The sequence below is a fragment of the Panthera uncia genome, chromosome B4, assembly GCF_023721935.1.
Source record: "Panthera uncia isolate 11264 chromosome B4, Puncia_PCG_1.0, whole genome shotgun sequence".
Taxonomy (NCBI): domain Eukaryota; kingdom Metazoa; phylum Chordata; class Mammalia; order Carnivora; family Felidae; genus Panthera; species Panthera uncia.
Genome location: NC_064809.1, coordinates 114993970 through 115013514, shown reverse-complemented (window position 1 = coordinate 115013514; position 19545 = coordinate 114993970). Strand labels below are relative to the sequence as shown.

Below are 19545 nucleotides of genomic sequence, written 5' to 3'. Positions count from 1 at the left end.
TCTATTAACATTTGGAATACTGCTTTTCAGCTTTTCTCTTTCTTTCTATACCCATTATAGAAAATAGTTTTGCACTCTGAATTTTTCATTGCAAATGATATTATCAGCAGTATCTAGGTCTTCAAAAATTTTGTGAACATCATTTTAATGGCTGAGGAATAATAAATAATACATTGAGTACTTATTATATTCCAGGTACTGTGTCAAATGCCTTACACACATTATCTTATTTAATCCTCCCAACAAGCCAAAGAGGGGTTATTATTTTTTCTGTCTTACAGATGGGAGAACTGACACCTAGAAAGGTTAACTATTTGCTTAAACTCCATTACATTTTGGCAGAGGTGGGATTCAAACTTGCATCCTGAATTTAGAGCTCCCTGTCTTAATCCATTGTGCCACACTATTATATGCCGCTCACATTCCAAATGTGTATCATAATTGATTTACCATCTTCGTTACTGCACTTTACAAGGGGGTGGCCAATACTCTGGTTTCTCTTCAGATCGTATAAATCTTTCGCCTTTTACAAGGAGGTGGCTAATGTCCAGAGCTACTGAGAGGGAAGGACAAGGGGAGCTTTTTCTAATAGGAGGAATCCATTTTAGACACTTGGGAACTTTAAAACCATCTAGAACAATGTCCATTTGTTCTAGGAATTTCCTGCTATGCATCTCTGACAGCTCCAATCAATCAGCAACACCTAATATCAAGGAGTGGCCAGCAAGACTGAGGAGGGGCTGGAATGTGGATAGCCAGGTGGGAGGCACAGAAGAGGAGGGGGAGCCTGTCCTGGGAACAGAGTAAGAAGTGAACAGAGCCTTCAAGGCAGGATGGTGACTGGAAGGGTCACACCAAGAACTTGAGGAGTCTAGTATTTAGTTTAGCGATCCAGGAAAAAATGCCTATCCCCATACCTTCATCTCTCAGTGCCTACATTTCCTGTTACTATTAGACAGCCAAGTCACCTTCATCTAAAACAGGATTTCTAGACCTCAGCACTGCTGGTGGCTGTGGGGGACTGTCCTGTGCATTACGTGTCTAGTGGCGTCCCTGACCTCTATGCACTAGATGCCGGTAGCACCCTCTCTCCTTCCAACAGACAAAATGTCTCCGGATACTGCCAAATCACCCCTGGGAGGCAAAATAGCCCCCAAATGACAACCATTCCTCTCAGTCAATTTTTGAATTAGATTGCTTTTTAGCATTTTTATTGCTTTTAATATAGTAAGAAATGAGTTTCTATTTAGGATAATTAGTTTTGCTTATTTGTAATGACACTAGATATTAGCAATTTTATTAGTAAAGCTTAAAATAATGAGCAAGGATTCTGTGTGATGAATCTTTATGTTTTAATCCTAAACAATCCTCTATCATTAAATTACTCGGTCTTATCAAAATCCAATAAAATTTCAAAGAATTTGTGACACCAGTTGTCAAAGAGATTTCAGAGCTTAAAATGTGGAAGAATCTAACTATGAGAAATCCAGGGTAGGAAATAACACAGGTATCTACTGATGATGCCGAAGTAAAAAATTCAAAAGTGAAATCAGGAGCAAAATAAAGTGAAACAACTTTATTTGCTAAAGAAATCAGATCTCGAATACTGGAAAAATGTATCTGGTGGGACCTCAGTGATTATTACATTCAGTTCCATCAGCTCACAAATGAGATTTAAATTAAAACTTAAAAGTTTTAATCAAAGGATGTTTTAAAGTTTAAGGGACTTGCCTAAGGTACGCCAATAAAAAAAGGGCATAAAATGGGGCTTGAACATTTATCTCCTTACTCTGAATCCAGTGTTTTTTCTACTTTACGCCTTTATTTCATCCAAGTAATTAGACACTTTCTTAGCATGCCAACAGTTATTATATAGTAAGTATTGTAAAGATAGACATTAATTAAATTCATACATACAGAAGCTCCCAGAGAGATGGAGTTCTCTGTGTCATCTTGTACTACCTTCTTTTTAAAAAGTTTTGAACCCTGGAGAAGTCTAAGTGTGGAAAATACAATTGCAGCACTAAAATAGAAAATATATTTTAAACCTCATTAGTTCTGACGATCTCATTAATAAAATGAGCACATAAGTATTTTATATGTATCAGAATGTAATTCTCCGCTTTTTGAGGTCATAGAACTTTGTTACTTAAGGCTATACACTTGGAAACTCTTAAGCTAAATTATTACTTACTCAGTGTCTAGCGGAACCAGAAGGCAAACATACTAAGTTAAGAAAACAGAAGCCAGGAGATAGGAATTGTCCTTATTTCCTGTTGCTTCATACATTTGTCTGCACTTTAAACCATCATATTCTCCTCCTCTATAGAATGATAAAATTGTAATTGATGTCACACTTCTTCCAAATGTCTTAATGTATATCAAGAGGCTTCTAAAAATCTATTCCAAAATGAAATTCAAAATGCAGAACAATCTATATACCTGAAAATGCTTATCGTAACATTATTATATACCATGGAAAGACTGGGTGGAAGCCAAATGAACAATATACCCATCTATCTAAGCTCTCACTTGAATAGTTAATAGACAATAACATTTAACAGGTGTTATGAGTTGAATTGTGTCCCCTGAAAATAAAAATTGTATTGATGTCCTAATCCTCAGTACCTCAGAATGGTAGTAATCTGAAGTAATCAAGTTAAAATGAAGCCATTTGGGTGGACCCTATCCCAATATGACTGCTGTCCCTATAAAAAAGGAAAATTTGGAGAGACAGAGGGAAGGTGACATGCAGACACACGGGGAGAAGACAGGCATGCCTAGAGTGGTGCCTTTATAAACCAACAAATGCCAAGGACTGCTGACGAATACCAGAAGCTACAAGAAGCAAGGCAGGCTTCTCCTCCAGAGCCTTCAGATAGAACATGGCCCAAGAACATTGATTTTAGAGCATGGACTCCAGAACTGTGTGAGACAATAAAATTCTGTTGTTTGAAGCCACTGAGTTTTTGGTGCTCTGTTATGGCAGAACCAGGAAACTGATAGAACAGGTTAAAAGCAGATCCCCTGGCTTCTTCCTCCTATGCCAAACCCGTTCCTCTTCCTTCGTCTTCCAACACAGAAGCAGAGCCCAGAATCGCTATTGCTACCTCACCGACTCACATTCTATGTTCTATCCATGAGTAAGTTCTGTCAGCCTCACCTTCAAAACACAGATACCAGCCAGGTGAGGTGGTGAGGTGCTCCTCACCTCCTCCAGTGCTAGCGCTTTCATCCACGCCACCATCCTCTCCAGGCTGCGTGACTGGGAGCTTCCTGACCAGCCTCCCGCTCTGGCTCGTGTTCCTGCAGCCCTGTTCTCCACACAGCGGTCACAGCGACCTCATCAAGAGGTAAATCAGATCAAACCATTTTCCTCCATATATGTTCCAGAGGCCTCCCGTGTCCCTGGACCGTGGGTCAGTTAGGTTTCTGGCCTAGTATAGGTCAGCTTTATCCATGTCCAGCATGCTTCTGGGAAGGTATAGTCTCTGCTTGTAGGGTCCTAGAGTGTGTACATATGCTCAACGTTTAAATTTTATTTTTAAATCTTCTTTTTTGTCAACTTGCTGTATTAAAAGCTGAAAACATTGTGCTAACACACACACTCTGCCAAGAGACTTTCTCTCTTTTCTTTTTTTTTCTCCAGAATCCTTTAAAAAACAATAACTGGTATTTACTGAGTGTTTACCACCTGTCGGGCGCTGTGTTAAGTGCTCTGGGTGAATTAGTTTACTCAATCCCCTCCGCAATCCTACAAGGATTATCATCACAATTTTAATCCTACTATTATCATCACTATTTTATACATTAGGAAATAGAGACAGAAATGTTAAATGACTTGCCTAAGATGACACAACTAGAAAGAAGGGGGCGGGATTAGAACCCAGGCAGCTGTCTCCAGTGCCTGCCCTCTTAACTGTTGCCTATAGCATGACCTCTGTCTTTCCACCGTTCTAATAAGTTTGGTTTTGTGGTTTTGTTTATTTTGGTACAGTTATTGGTGCCATGTTTGTGACTGCTACGTACTCATTGTTGACTGTACCTTTTATCCATGCAAAGGCTCTCTTTGTCCACTTTAATGCCTCTTGCCTTACATTCTACTTAGCAGACTTCATGAAATGGGATCATTGTAAAGATTAAATGAGCTATTTATTATTTCATTTGTTCAAAAATACACACACATAGGAGTACCTCCTATGGGCAAGGAATAAATCTAGGGGCTATGGATACAGTCCCTGCCCTCATAGAATTGGTATTCTAGTAAGACTGGGGTGAACTTATTAGCAAATAGGAGTGCTTACCAAATAGACCACTCTCAATACATGCTAGCTGTTCTCACTAGGTAGACCGAGTAGGCCAGGGAATATGAGGGGTAACCAAATTGATTTTTTTTCTAAGTTAGTAACCAGAATATAAAGCTTTCTGCGATTATCGAATTTTAAATTCCCAAGATGCTACTGACTTGTTAAAATGGTTTAGATATTTGTAGAATATTTCCTACGGTATTGTTCATGACTATATAACTTAACTGTTTTTCTTTAAAATAAAACTAAACAAACAAGCAAGAAATCAACACAAAATGTGACACAGATTCAGTACGTGTATAGGAATGAAAATTCCTCTCCCTGACACCCCTCCCCACTCAAGGATCCTTAAGAGTTTCTAAGGCACCTTGGTTACTGAGCAGCCTTCAAGGCTAGCACAGGATGGCCAGTAGAGGGCCCTGGAAGGAGACAGAGGTGCCCATCCCACCCTTCTGATTCCGAAGATGAAATTCTGACTTCAAGCCAAATGAGGTGTGAGGTTTGGGATCTTGCTAACCCCAAAACTTAATGAATAAAATATAAACGGTACCAGTGTGTCCTAATCCACCTGGCACCGCATAGATGCACAATGGAAAGTTTCTAGTCTGTGCTCCACCGCAGAGACAGAAAGAGTAGGATCACTCACTATAAACACTCTAAAATCCCCAAGGAAGGAAGTTTCATTCTGACACAAAATTAAAAGGCTCAAATGGTATCCCATTTAGACACGAAATTAAATAGAAAGGAAAACTTATTTAAAAAAAAAAGACAGGACTCTGAGAGAGGCAGCCCTAAAAGAAGCAGAAATACAGTTTGAATAACTTTGATCCCATTTACTTCTTATTAACATTCATGACAAAAATGGTCAGTTTGTTCTCATAAAATCCATGCAGCTCACTCTACCTGTCACCCTGGGGAATGTGCCTTTCAATTTCCTTGACACATAATTTTATTAGAAGTATCATAAAATGTCAAGCTAACCATCATTTGGGAAAGGGACTGTCCAACACTCTCAGCAGCGCCCAAACAGAAGCTCGTGGGGGGTAAAGTTCACATAGGAGAAACTCATTCATCTTGACAGTAGGCTTCCCCAAATGACAACTCTGCTGCAAAAAGGCAACAACATCAAAGTTTTTGCAGGTTTTGTCCCAAGGGTCAGGTTCATGTATTTAAAATAGGAGTGATTCTGATATACTTGCACATCATTTGCATATGTCTATCTGGTCTTCAAATTAAAGTTCTATTATGACATTACTTTCTGTGGCCATTTTGTAATTTTTAGTTTATTGTTTCCTTCTTCCTCCCTAAAGAAATAAAAAATCACTCATATCCTCCATGCCCTCATGCAGAGGGCAGGGGGATGAATGAAGGTAAGTGGTAAATATTTTCTAGGGCTGCTGGTGATCCCTGAAACAGTTTGGAGAAAAGAGTTCTACATTCTTCTACAGGAAATCATATAGTCACATATTTTGTAGATAGAGAGGGAGATGATGTATTTCTATATATACAAATCATATACTTTCTATAAGAAATCACATAGTAAAGTTTCCTTCTCTTCAAACTTCAAGAGGGAAGATGATATATTATTATGCTAATTCTATTTACCATTAATCAGCTACCACTGTATTCTCAAAGATAGCTATAAATATAACCATACATTATTTTTTTAATATAACAATACTCTAAATCAGTGTGTCTCAAGCTTTTTTTTCCCCTCTCAGCACTCATTTATACCCTTAAAAATTATTGAGAATTCCCAGACTTCCATCAATACTTATCATATTAGAACTTAAGCTGACAAATTTTTAACTCTGCTAATATTTATTAATTCATTTTAAAATACAAACAATAAACCCATTACATGTTAACATCAATAATGCATTTTTATTAAGACAGCTATATTTTCCAAACAACAACAAAAATTAGCAAGAAGAATGCCATTATTTTGTATTTTTGCAAATCTCTTTAATGTCTGGCTTAATAAGAGAAAATCTACCTAATAGAAGACTTTCATATCTCCTTCTTTTGTCTGCTATGACATATTGGTGGGTTTTTTTAATGTTTATTTTTGAGAGAGAGAGAGAGAGGGAACAAGTGGGGGAGGGGAAGATAACAAAGGGGACAGAGGATGGGAAGCTGGTTCCTCCCCACCGAGGCAGGGCCCAAACTCATGAACTGTGAGATCACAACTTGAGCCAAAATCAGATGCTTAACCAACTGAGCCGCCCAGGCACCTCAAGTTATGACATACTGTTTTGGTTGAAGTATATGAAGAAGACTAGGTCTCACAGAGGTAGTTGTTCGAAATAGAAAGAGTATTATATTCTCTTAAAACAATTGTGAATATTCTTTGATACTACACCAAAATGTGACAAGTGATAGTTTCTTAAAAGTTTCTTGCAATGTGAAAGCTAATACCACACACTGATGCTATTTCCTACTCTGGTACATTAAAACCTATTGGTCTATCTTGTTAACCAGGATTTTGGAACAATATCCACTGGTGATTTGGAATATAACAACTCCCTGAGTTATGCAAATCCCCTTAATGTTGAAACATTTCATTATACAGTTTTAAAAAAAATGACGCTTGTTAATATTAATGACTCCCAATCTCATCAGAACTATGTAAGCATTAGAAAACTGTCAAGCTCATGGTAACAAATAGAAATTTTCCAAAATTCTAATTTCCCTGAAAAAGTTCAGATTTTATCATTAGCAACAGATACTATTAGTTGTTTGCCTTAGAAGTGGCATGTTCATTTTGCTCATTTTCAATAAAATGCCTGTCAAACACCCAAGTCTGAAAAACCAGTTTGTCAGTTGCCTTTTCAAATAAAAATGGTGTTCTGTGAAAATAACTGCTTGTTTAGCTCTCATTTAATCACATATGTGTTCTTCCCCAAGACAACCACCAGACTTTGATATGCAGCAAAGATGCTTTAGGAGTATTTCCCATTTAATATTCCCACAGAATATTAAAAATATATTCAAGGATGGAGATTTAGAAATGTAATAGGTTTTACTGGTTCATCAAAAGCATTAACTGGATTTTTATTTTATTTCATTTTTTTTAACTGCAAGCACAAAGCAGTAAGGAGTGTAATGGCCACTAGTAATACTGTTTGGGGCCACTGCTGTGATTCACAGCAAGAGGCCAGAAGTTTTCCTATCATTGCTCTTGAAGCGTCAGTGAAAATAAGAACACGATGAAGATGATGAATGACATCTTAGTCTTGTTGTAAAAATAGTTCTGACCTTACAGACCTCCTGAAAGGGTCTTGGAATCACCCCCTAGAAATCTGGAAACCACATTTTGAGAATCACTGCTCCAAAATGGACTAGACGGATTTTCATCACTGTTTAGAAACCACAAAAATTAAAAATTTCCAAAAATCTACACTGCTCTAGCATAAAATCAAATTTAGATGTGGTTAATCATGGCATGGCTTTTGGTCAAGGCTCACACTGATGAGACGATTACGTGTTTCCCATCAAAGCAAAGGGAAATTTCCGCTGAATTGATTTCCCCTTTGCAGAAGCCATAGGTGGGCTTCTCTTTTTTCTCACAGCTCTACCTAAGAAAGCGTCTGGGTTTTCTTATCTGCCTGCCCAGATGTGGGGCAGGAGAAGGGGGGAGCGGTGGGGCTTGAAAGCTGTCAGCCATCAAACATCAAACGTAGTCATACTCTTTATTACGACCGCACCATTTTACAATGATAGCCCTCCACCTCCCCCTGCCTCTACTCCTGGTATCTCCATAACACGTATCACTTTTGACCACACTATACAATTTACTCATTTACTATGTTTACAGTTTACTGTCAGCCTATTTATTATCTATTGTAAGCTCCACTGAGGATAGGCCTGTTTTCAATATTGTTGAATTGTATCTATCAGTACTATCTAACAGTATCTATCAGTACTATGAGTGTCTATCAGTACTGGGATATTGATTTCTCTCAAAAACTAAGAACCATGACTAGCATATTGTAGGTGCCCCCAAATTATTTTTTGAATGTAACTAATGAATAGAAGATATTAAGTCTGTGCATTATTCAAAGAATCATTACTGAAATGTCACAGGGCCTCATCATAGAGCTATTTATTGCAAATGATATGAGAAGGTTTTGAAAATATAGGTCCGTGTGGTTTTACTATCCCACTTACTTGTTTATATATCTTTCAGCATATGGATACGGAAACTATTTCCATTCCCCTCTGTATCCTCAGTGTCTAGATAAGAGCCGAACAATGCAGTGGTTAATGGATACTGGTTGGGTTAATGAATGAATCAATGAACAGGTGAAATGAAAGGTCTGATACTAACAGTTGTATCATATTTAAATAATTATCCACTTAAAACAGTTTCTTAAATGGTTCAGCAAAACATAGTTCAGAAAATGTTACTCTTTAATAATAGAGCTTGTTTTTAATATTAACTCTACTGGAATTAAAGTTTTAAAAATAAAAACATAAATAAATACACAAGCAAAGCTCTGTTAATTTGTTCATTCTTTACATGATGTAAAACATCCTAGGGGCTCCTGGATGGCACAGTTAGTTGAGCATCCAACTCTTGATTTAGGCTCAGGTCATGATCTCACGGTTCGTGAGTTTGAGCCCCTCATTGGGCTCTGCACTGAATGCACAGAGCCTGCTAGGGATGCTCTCTCTCTCTCTCTTTCTCTCTCTCTCTCTCTCTCTCTCTCTGTCCCTCCCCCTCTTCAAAATAAATAAATAAACTTAAAAAAAAACATCCTAGCTTATGCTTTAATAAAGTAATTGCTTTGTTTAGAACTGTAGTTTTAAGTGTAATAATATATGAAACTCCCCTGAATAATAAAACACAAGCATGCCCTATTAATATTGGAATTTATAAAACTTACACACAGTCTAGGTATATTTGACAAATTAGGGTGAGGAAGAAATTCTCCTCTGTGCTTGAAGAGACTCACCTGTATGCGGCCCGGTGTCTTTGCAGGGCAATTGCAGCCAGCTGAAGCCTGGCCTCTACCACAATCTCCAACTCACCAGCAGAACACTGGGACAGGTCCTTGTGGCCTGGATGCTCCATCTCTGACACAAGGAAGTTTAGCCTGTCCTCAGCTTCTGTCAGTAAAGCTGACTAAAGAAAGAATACCACACAATCACGTAAGTTTAGAGATAATACAAATAATATCTCATTCCTATTTATCATGTGTTTTTCATGTACTAAGAAAGTAACCTTGAACGGAAGACCAAATAGGAAATTTGCACATAATCCTCAGAGGAGAGCTCAGTGAACAGGAAAAAGGCAACAGAAAAAAAAAAAAAAAAGGAGAGAAATGGCAAGAGTAAGCATGTACAACAGTTACCCTCTATTGTGTGCTCAGCCAGCGCTCATTATTCATAGTACTTAAACTGTTCCATAAAGTTGCTACAAACACTAAATTAGCAAACACTGAAGCATTGCTCATAGAGGAAATACAGGAATAAGTTCCTGCTGGTCTCTGGTCACGATATTTTTGCCATCTACATATAACTTTGTTTAATGTGCGTTTATATTTAAAGACACATTATTTAATATATACTGTAAAGTCATTAACCTTGAACTCGTAGCTACTAGCTCTAAAACTCATGCCTGACTAAAGCTTTTATTGCATAAGCGTGGATTATGCATTTAGTCACAAAGCACATCACAGCCTTCTTAGGAATTTAGTATTCTTAGGAATAATAAACAGCATTTCAGTGCTACACTTAGGGGCCATTTCAAATAGTGAAATCACCAATAAAAAGCACAAAAATGCAAAAAACATGGCAATGCATAGACCATGGAAAGGACTCTTATTTACAGTATGAGAGTGGAAACAAAAAGTCAGAGAATTGCCTTGTCCAGCGCAGCTAGGAATGTATGAGTGTGTGTTGGGCAACTGAAATTTTTCTATGCTCTGTGATGTTCATAAATGACCACAAAAAAGAGCCATGAGTATTGATTTTGGAGTTACAAATAAATTTTAGCAGATAGGCTAGTTAGCAAATACTGAATCTGTGAATAATGAGGATTGACTGTATTTCAAGTTACGCTATGATCACCTAACTGGTAATGTGAAGATAATGAGATTTTATAGCAGACAATCAATAGTGAATACCAACCCAGCATGGCAAAGGAGAAAAGGACCAACCAATCCTTCAAAAAACAGGTCTCTAAAAACTTGTTTGTACAGAGTGGTACACATTATACAAGGACTACTAGGGCAACTTAGTATAATGGCTAAGAACGCGATCTGCATTTCATTAGATGCATGACATTAGGGAATTTTTTTCTGCCTACGCCTCAATTTTCTCACGGTTCAGCACAACATAGTTCAAAAATGATTAATACCTACATCCCAGAGTTGTAAAAATTAATCATGCAAAGTGCCCGTCACGTAGTAAGCACTGAATAAATGGTAGCTGTTTGTGTTGCTGTTGTCATCACTATTATTATTAGGAAATGAGAAACAGGGAATGGAATACTCAAATCCCATCAAATAATGAATCATATTTTCCACAGTGCCTTAATCATATTTGTAAAGTCAAAGTCTGACAATCTCTGGGCATCTAATTTTCTCACGAGGAGTAGACTCTGTCTCTGGCCCCAATCCATGCTTATGCAAGAAAAGCTACTCAGTCTCCCAAGAGCAAACACAACCCTGAAAGTGAGCCTATCCAGGGCCTCATAGTGGACATTTTGGTAACCAATTTCATATGATTTGAAAAAATTTCCAAACTTACCTTTATTGTGCTAAGTGTGAAGTCATCTTTAATTTTTGCAAACTGACCAAATGAGATTCCCTCGTCCTTTAAACATAATTCTATAAAGACACAAAATTTTTGAAGAACCAAGAATATCTGTGGTTAGTTTAAATATTTATTCTAGTTTATAAAACTCATCATTAGTTGGGAAACTATCCATAAATTTCATATTTAAAAAAAACCCACCATGATAATTAGAAACACATTGTTCTATCAAATGGTCCTTAAATATCATATATTCAAAGGCTGAGGATGATTTTGACAACAAATCAGATAATTCTGAAAGGATCTTGAGGATTCTTGGTGATGTTCTTTAAATTATTGGCTACTGATATAGAGTAATGGTTCCTCCTCTGGGATCACAGGACGCCTTAAGGTCCCCAAGGTATTTTGGGTCTCCCAGATATTTATAATATTTCAATAAGATCTCCTTGGAAATGTCAGTAGTTCTACTGATTTGCATAAGCCCCTCACACTAAGAGCAGAGAGTGAGAGTATTTAGAACATCAAAATCCACAATTCTCAAGTATCTCAAAAACCCACAATCCAAAGCCTGTCATTCTGAGCAGGAGGAACCGAGATGATTTAGATCACAGACTCTGCCTGCTCTAGTAAAACTGAACCTCTAGACTACAGAGGAGAGGGGGGAAAACCCCCACAAATCATTATTTGACTAGGAATTCCTGCAAAAAATACCCACCTAAGGAGACTAAGTTTGTCAAGGGGTAAGAGGAAGTCCAAAATAGCATGGAATTGAACACATCTGACTTCCTTCTTCTTCCAACTACTACCTACTTGGCTCTTCTCCTAAATTAAAGGGCTCTGGGGCAAACGGTCAGCTGAGTATGAAAGAGGGCTTGAGAATTGGGAAAGACCCAGCAGAAAGATCTGGGGCTGGGTTTTCTCCCCTAAAAGAGAAAGTGAGAGAGAGACAAAGATCAAAAATAAATGCCTGGAGATTGGCATGGAAGAACGCTGGGATGCATTTCAGAACATGAGAGATCCTAGGAAGAGTGTGATCCACATTGTCCTCCTGCTCTCTCTGCCTCTGAGTGACTTTGGTGATTCTCTGTGTGGCCCCTCCCAGATAATGACCTGCTCCTCCTCCTGGAAAACTGAATAACAAACTCTGTTTTTAATGGCCACCATCCTCTTATCTGTTGACCTCATCATACCTGAATAATAATAAAAGTTACATTTTAAAACAGTCAATATTACTCTGATATCCAAACAGGACAAAGATACTTCAAGAAATGAAAACTACAGAACCATACTTATTATGAATAAGGATATAAAAACCTTCAACAAAATACTAGCAAACAGAATCCAACAACATATAAAAGGAATTTATACACCATGACTAAATGCGAGATAGCCCAAGAATGCAAGGTTGGCTTAAACACTCAAAAATCAATTAATGTTGTAAACCGTATCAATGGAATAAAAACCAAAAAACATGGAAGCATCTTAATAGATGCAGGAAAAGCACCTAATAAAATCCAGCACCTTTTTATGACAAAATCACTCAACAAACCATGAATAAAAAGGACAGTTCCTCACCTGATAAAGAACATCAATGAAGAATCCAGTTAACACCAAACTTAACGGTGAAAAACAATTAATCTTAGGCAATATCCAATACAGTTGAGAAATACTTACCTATGACCTATAAATCCTATCCATGGGTATCTCATCCCATAGAAATATATACTATATGATAAGAATATGCAGCACTTCAGCCCTATTCCTAGAAACAAAGTGAATGTGCAGCAATAGTGGGATGGTTGAACAAGCCGTGAGATATTCAGCATAGAACACGGCACAACCAGAATAGCAGAACAAACAAAGCAGTTGCCTTAAAGTGGTTTTAGTGAAGCTTTTATGCATAAAAAACATAAGATGCAGAAAAATGTAAAATATATCATTTTATAAATAAATGATGAATCCTATTTTGTATGTATATATATGAAAAAGTGTATGAATACTGATATATGTGGACAGAAATGGATATGCATATACCTAACATAGGCACATATGTGTGTCATTAATTGTGCTTAGAGAACAATATGGAAGAATGTAAACTAGATTGTTCATATGGATTATTGGGAGTGGAGTGGGAATAGCTGGGGAAAGAGGAGAAAGAGAAGTCAAAAATGAAACAAAAGATTACCTTTCAAGTTTTGAAAGTTTGCTCTACTCTTCTCAGAAACAAGTCCATGGTAGATTGTTTTCATTGAATTTTCTGGGACACAATTTATTGTTGCAGCCACACTTATTAAAAAGTAGGCTTTAATGAAAGAAAACTTATTTAGGAGATGTGGTTGGCCAACTGTAACCAGAATTAGAGGCAATCCTTTACTTATTAATTCATCAAGTGCCTTAAAAAATGAAACAAAAAAAAAGGCAAATCAGTAAAGTATTGTTTTCAGATATTATTAGTTTTCATCCCTTTTTGCATTCCTCATTTGGTGTTGGATGAAGGAATACACTATAGACATGAGGTACCTACCATACATGGCAGGTCTATTGCAAGAGATGTATACTGTCAGATGTACCCCAGCAGTTCTGAGTGCTTCTGCCTTTCCCCACCGGTTTGTGATCTGTGCCTCAATAGCCCAGCCCTGCCACAGAAAGAGAGTAAACCTGGTGCTGAGAGCAAGGGAGCGGACATCTCATTAAAATAGAGAACCCACAAGAGTTCATCAGCCAGGCACACTTGTCTGCTCTGCTTTAGCATGAGTGAATTAGAGGTACTGGGACAGGAGCAGGAGAATGGGTACACAAGCATGCTACCCACCCAGTTTAGATTCCGTGCTCAGTCATTAGATCTCACCCATGTACACCCTCAATTCCCTGGCCCTCTCCTTTGCATATATACTTCCTTGGCACAACCACAGCCCTGGCAAAATCCAGTGTTGAACCTTCTTTAGGTGTGCACCCTGCTGTGGAAGAAGGTTGAAGAAAATCATGCAGTCTAAGTGGTCCCACTTGAAGTTCCTGACCAAACCTCAGTGCTGCCTGGTCATCGTCCTACATTTTCCTAGTACATTCACACTCCTTCTCTCCTAGACAACCAATTTCATGCTCTTTTTGCTTCTAAATTCTAACCCTTCCTCCCCAATGTTCCTGCCAGCTAATGACCTCGCTTCCTCTACTTAACAGAGAAAACTGAGGCGGCCAAAGTAGTGTATATAGACCCTATAGCTCCATTTCTCCCACCTACCCAAGCATCCTGCCACTTAGGCCACTGATCCTTTCTGCATTGGTCTACTCAGCCATTCTCTCTTACATCATAAATGTCCTCTTGCCACAGACATTCTTATCAGCACATAGCCATACTGTCTTCTCCTCCATCTTAAAAAACAAAAACTGTTTATGCCCTGACTACCCTTTCCAGCTACTGTCCAAATTCTCACTCTCCTTTAGAGCAATGATCTAAAGAATTGTCAATATTCCAATTTCTCTCCTTTCATTTGCTTTTATTTATTTTTTTTTCCTTTCATTTGCTTTTAAACCCACTCCTCTCCTACACCGAAACTCTTTGGCCAAGGTCACCAGTGGCCTACACTTGCCTTAAACCAGTGTTCCATTCTTAGTCCTCATATGCCATGTTACTTTTAATCTAAGACATCATTATCTTATATACCACTTAAATTGTCACATGCCCTCAACCATAAAATGCATTCTAATTTCAGAGCTATTAAATGTGAAAAAAAGATCCATGTTTTTGACTTAGTGATTTATGGTGCTTGATTCATCTGCAAAATATGGCACTACTAATCACTTCCTTTTTAAAAAATTGTTTTTAATGTTTATTTATTTTTGAGAGGAAGAGAGAGAGTGCGAGCAGGGGAAGGGTTAGAGAGAGACAGAGACACAGAATCCAAAGCAGGCTCCAGACTCTGAGCTGTCAGCAGAGAGCCTGATGTGGGGATTGAACTCATGAACCACAATATCATGACCTGAGCTGAAGTCAGACACTTAACTGACTGAGCCACTCAGGCATCCGAATCACTTCCTCTTTTGAAAATGTTTCTCTTAGCTTAGAAGAGAAGTGGCTTCTCTTAGAAGTCACCACATTCTGTTGGTTTCTTTCCTATACTGTTGGTCATTCCTTTTCAGTCTTTGTTGGTTCCTCTTCTTTTCCCATATTTTTTTAAGTTCATTTATTTATTTTGAGAGAGGCAGAGAGAGAGAGCGAGAGAGAGAGCGGAGGGGCAGAGAGAGAGAGAGAGAGAGAGGGGGAAGGGGCAGAGAGGGGGGGAGGATCAGAGAGAGAGAGAGAGAGAGAGAGAGAGAGAGAGAATCTGAAGCAGGCTCAGCACTGTCAGCGTGTAGCTCAACATGGGGCTCGAACTCACAACCATGAGATGACCTAAGTAGAAATCAAGAGTCAGAGGCTTAACCCAGCTGAGCCACCCAGTCACCCCTCCTGTATTTTCAGCATTGGAGTGTCCCACGTCTTTGTCCTTTTCCCTCTCTTTACTCACTCCCCTTAGATTATCTGAAACAGACTCATGGTTTTAGTTTCATCTAAATGCAGATGAAATCCTGCAATTTTCTCTCCAGCTCCAATCTCTCTTCTGAAGTCAAATCAGCTTCTGACTCAAATAGTCCATTTGGATATTTAAGAGATACCTCAAACTCAACATGTCCAAAACTGTATTCCTAGTTACCTTACAACCACACACACACACACACACACACACACACACACACACACACACTAAAATATGACTGAGGTTGACAGCACTGGAACAGTAGTTAGCACGCAGTAGGCTCAACAGATCAGCTAAAACAGGTAGATTAGGCCACAGCCCCGCTCTAAACCTTCCAGTGGCTCCCCATTTTGTTCAGAGGAAGAAGCAAAGTTACAAAGGCCCAATAAGGCCCTTCTCAAACTGGCCCCATTACCTCTCTGATGCTGTTTCCTATTGCTTCCCCATCATTCACACGGCTCTGGTCACACTGACAAAGATGTCCGCCACCAAGCTAGGCAACCCTGCCCTAATGCCTTTGCATTCATTGTACCCTCTTCCTAGATGGCTCTTTTTCCAGATGTCCTAAACTTGTACCTTTACCTGTTCACAAATGTTTCCTCAGTGAGGACTAACCTGATTACCCCATTTAAAATTACAACTCCCTAACCTAGTCCCATGATCCCAATCCCCTTTATGTGCTGCTGGGTTTATTTTCTCCCTAGCATGGATCACCTTCTAACTTACCATATAATTTACTTAAGTATAATGTTTACTTATACATCTTGTTTCTTATTAGTTTTTTTCCCCTAAAATACAAGCTTCCTGATGACTTGGGAGTTTGTCTGTTGCTGACTGACTAATGTATTTATTTGACAACACCAGAAGAGTGCCTTGCACACAACAGACTCTTATTAAAAATTGTTGAATTAATAATATTTGTTGATTAATAATCTCAGGTGCTGGGGCTATATATTCTAGAAAAGAGGGAAACTATTTGCCTTATATGAATTACAAAGAAAAAACCTCAGTGTTTGGGAGAGTCTGAGGCAATAGTGGCAGTGGAGAGATCTGTTGTTCATTCTCCCATCCTAACATCTTCTAAAGGCTGAAAATCAATACATGCAGAAGAGCCAGACATGGAACAGTGCCGAGCCCGAGCGTGCGACAAACAGTGTGCGAGGAACATGGTTGGCATTCTCTATCTAGGGAAGAAACTTCAGATTGGTTGTGGGTGTAGAGCAGAGGAGAAGGTTTCTCTTCTCTTTTTTCTCCATAGCAAATAGCATCTTAATGAGTCTTGACAATTACACACAAACACTTGAGGATCAAAAGAAGCGTAATTAGTAATGCTATTTACTACTCCTTTCTCTCCCTCTACACAGAAAATATAAAGTGTAATCTGAAGAGTCTTCAGCAGATCATCAGTTCTGTTTTAATTAATTAGCTAATAGAAATCAGTTTTCCATTATACTGTCAGTCTCTTTTTGTTTCAAAATAAATGATCAGGCAGACATTCCTTTTGGGGAAGTGTTTTTTGGATGCCTTGGAATTTATGACTGGGAAGAAATATTCTTAAATTTTGAAGGTCTTGGAACACTGAAGCAAAATATGAATATGTGTGCATATCTTCCTGATACCAATTCTTTCATTTCAGGCAAGTTGCTTATAAATCAAAACAAATTTTAAGGGAAAACAATGAATCATCTGAAGCATAATTAAAAGTGAAGTTTGTGGAATAACACGAACACTAATGGGAAAGTAGTAAGATTACATTTAATAAAAGGATAGGATATATTTCCTATCAAAGTTATGGAAGACAAAACTAAAGCAATTATGCGTAAATGACTCTCAACATTATTTAATAAAAATAGCTTACTTAATGAAACAGAATGTTGTTTCCTAGCACTTAAAAAAATTAAAACTACATGCAGCTGTCTCTCTGCACTATCACCTGGTTGTGTGAACCCTTTAGGGGTCTGTAGCCCCCTTACCAATGGCTGCACTACTACTCTTCTGCCCTAACACTTTCTAGTGGTCAGACTGACAATACTCCTGAGATTTTAAAAAATGATTTCAAGATATTTAAATGCTACACAACATGGATGGAGCTAGAGCATATTATGGTAAGCGAAGTAAGTCAGTCAGAGAAAGACAAATACCATATGATCTCAATAATATGCGGAATTTAAGAAACAAAACAGATGAACATGGAGGGAAAAAAGAGAGAGGCAAACCTTGAAACAGACTTGTAACTACAGAGAACAAACTGAGGGTTGCTGGAGGGGTAGGGGGTTGGGAGATATAGGCGATGGGTATTAAGGAGGGCACTTATGATGAGCACTAGGTATGGTATGTAAGTGATGAATCACTAAATTCTACTCCTGAAACTAATATTATACTATATGTTAACTAGCTAGAATTTAAATAAAAACTTGAAACAAACAAAAAGATATTTAAATGCTACTAGGTTATCAAAAGCTTAAACCCCAATCATTCAATTAGTGACAAGAACAGACGTGCTGGGATGGGGAGTCCAGTCCTCTGTTTGCAAGGAGCACTGGGAAGTTAGAGGAGTTGCTTATGAAAATGTCACATGACAACCTTCCATTAGCCAGCACTATGGTGGGAATCATACTGCAGGACATAAGAGTATCAGACCAACGTGTTGTACATCTTAAATTTATGCAATGTTATATGTCGATTATAGCTCAATAAAATTTTTTTATTTTTATAATTTTTAAAAAATGCTTCAATAAATGGAAAGAAGAAAACCACTGACTGAGAGGCAGTCTCAGACTGCAGAAAGGATGTGAGTAAAAGCAGAAATGAATAAGTGGGCTACCAGCAAAACACACAAAATCCTTTTCTTATAATCAAAGTCAGCTATTCCCACCAAGGTAATCAAGATAAACATTAAAGTTAGATACTTGACAGGGCTATGTAAACAAAATGAATACACATATATAATTTAAAACTTACAAGCAATAAACGATATTTGCTCAATTTGAAAGCCAGAGCAGTCTGGGTCCGATACTACCTTGGGCCCAACCCCATTATTAGAAATAGAAAAGCATATTAATTACATAGCAGATTTTCAAAAACAAGTGTTATACTTACCAAATAGATTGAAATGACTCAAAATTATCCTTACGAAGTATCCAACCTTTATAAAATATTGTTATCCTTACCTGTAAATTTTCTTTACTAGTAAGAGGTTTTCCTGAGTCAAATGATTGAAATATCTGTCAATATATAAAGCACTAACGTTAGACACAAAAGTATTGGTTTTTTTTTAATTAAACTGTTAATGTGTTCTAAAAGTATTTTAAATGTAATTTTTATTATAAAAGCAATACATGTTCTAGTCAGAGAGATGAGTATAGAATAAAGAAGAAAGTAAAAAAGTCACACATAAGTCAACTTCTTTTAGTTTGTCAATGTTAATATTTTGGTGTCTTTACTACCAATTTTTTTGATGTACTTTAAAATTATATTGGGGCGCCTGGGTGGCTCAGTCGGTTAAGCGTCCGACTTTGGCTCAGGTCGTGATCTCACGGTCCGTGAGTTCGAGCCCCGCGTCGGGCTCTGTGCTGACAGCTCAGAGCCTGGAGCCCGTTTCAGATTCTGTGTGTGTGTCTCTCTCTGCCCCTCCCCTGCTCATGCTCTGTCTCTGTCTCAAAAATAAATAAACATTAAAAAATTTTTTTTAAATAAAAAAAATTATATATATATGTATTTGTATTCCTTTTCATTAAACATTGCATCATAATTATTTTTCCATGTCATTAAGTCATTTGTAAACCTCAATCTAATAACTAAGTAATGTTCTACACTACGAATGCATCATAATAACTCCTTTCCTTTTGTTAGACATCAGGGGGACACATTCCCACCCCCATCTCACCATTCAGCCCTAGTTTAAATAACACGCGTGACTATTTTGTCTGTATATCTCACTATCCCCTTTGGATAGATTCCTG

At 37.9% G+C, this 19545-nt stretch overlaps 1 protein-coding gene across 1 annotated transcript in view; it reads right to left on the bottom strand.

Moving 5' to 3' along the window:
- CFAP54 (cilia and flagella associated protein 54) overlaps nucleotides 1-19545 on the bottom strand; it is a 289637-nt gene that overhangs the window by 83741 nt on the left and 186351 nt on the right. The window contains exons 48-52 of the mRNA XM_049626709.1: nucleotides 18754-18807; nucleotides 13255-13462; nucleotides 11064-11143; nucleotides 9266-9435; nucleotides 1918-2023 (exon numbers count right to left, since the gene is read on the bottom strand). Coding sequence (XP_049482666.1) covers nucleotides 1918-2023; nucleotides 9266-9435; nucleotides 11064-11143; nucleotides 13255-13462; nucleotides 18754-18807 — 618 coding nt within the window. The remainder of the gene's footprint in view (nucleotides 1-1917; nucleotides 2024-9265; nucleotides 9436-11063; nucleotides 11144-13254; nucleotides 13463-18753; nucleotides 18808-19545) is intronic.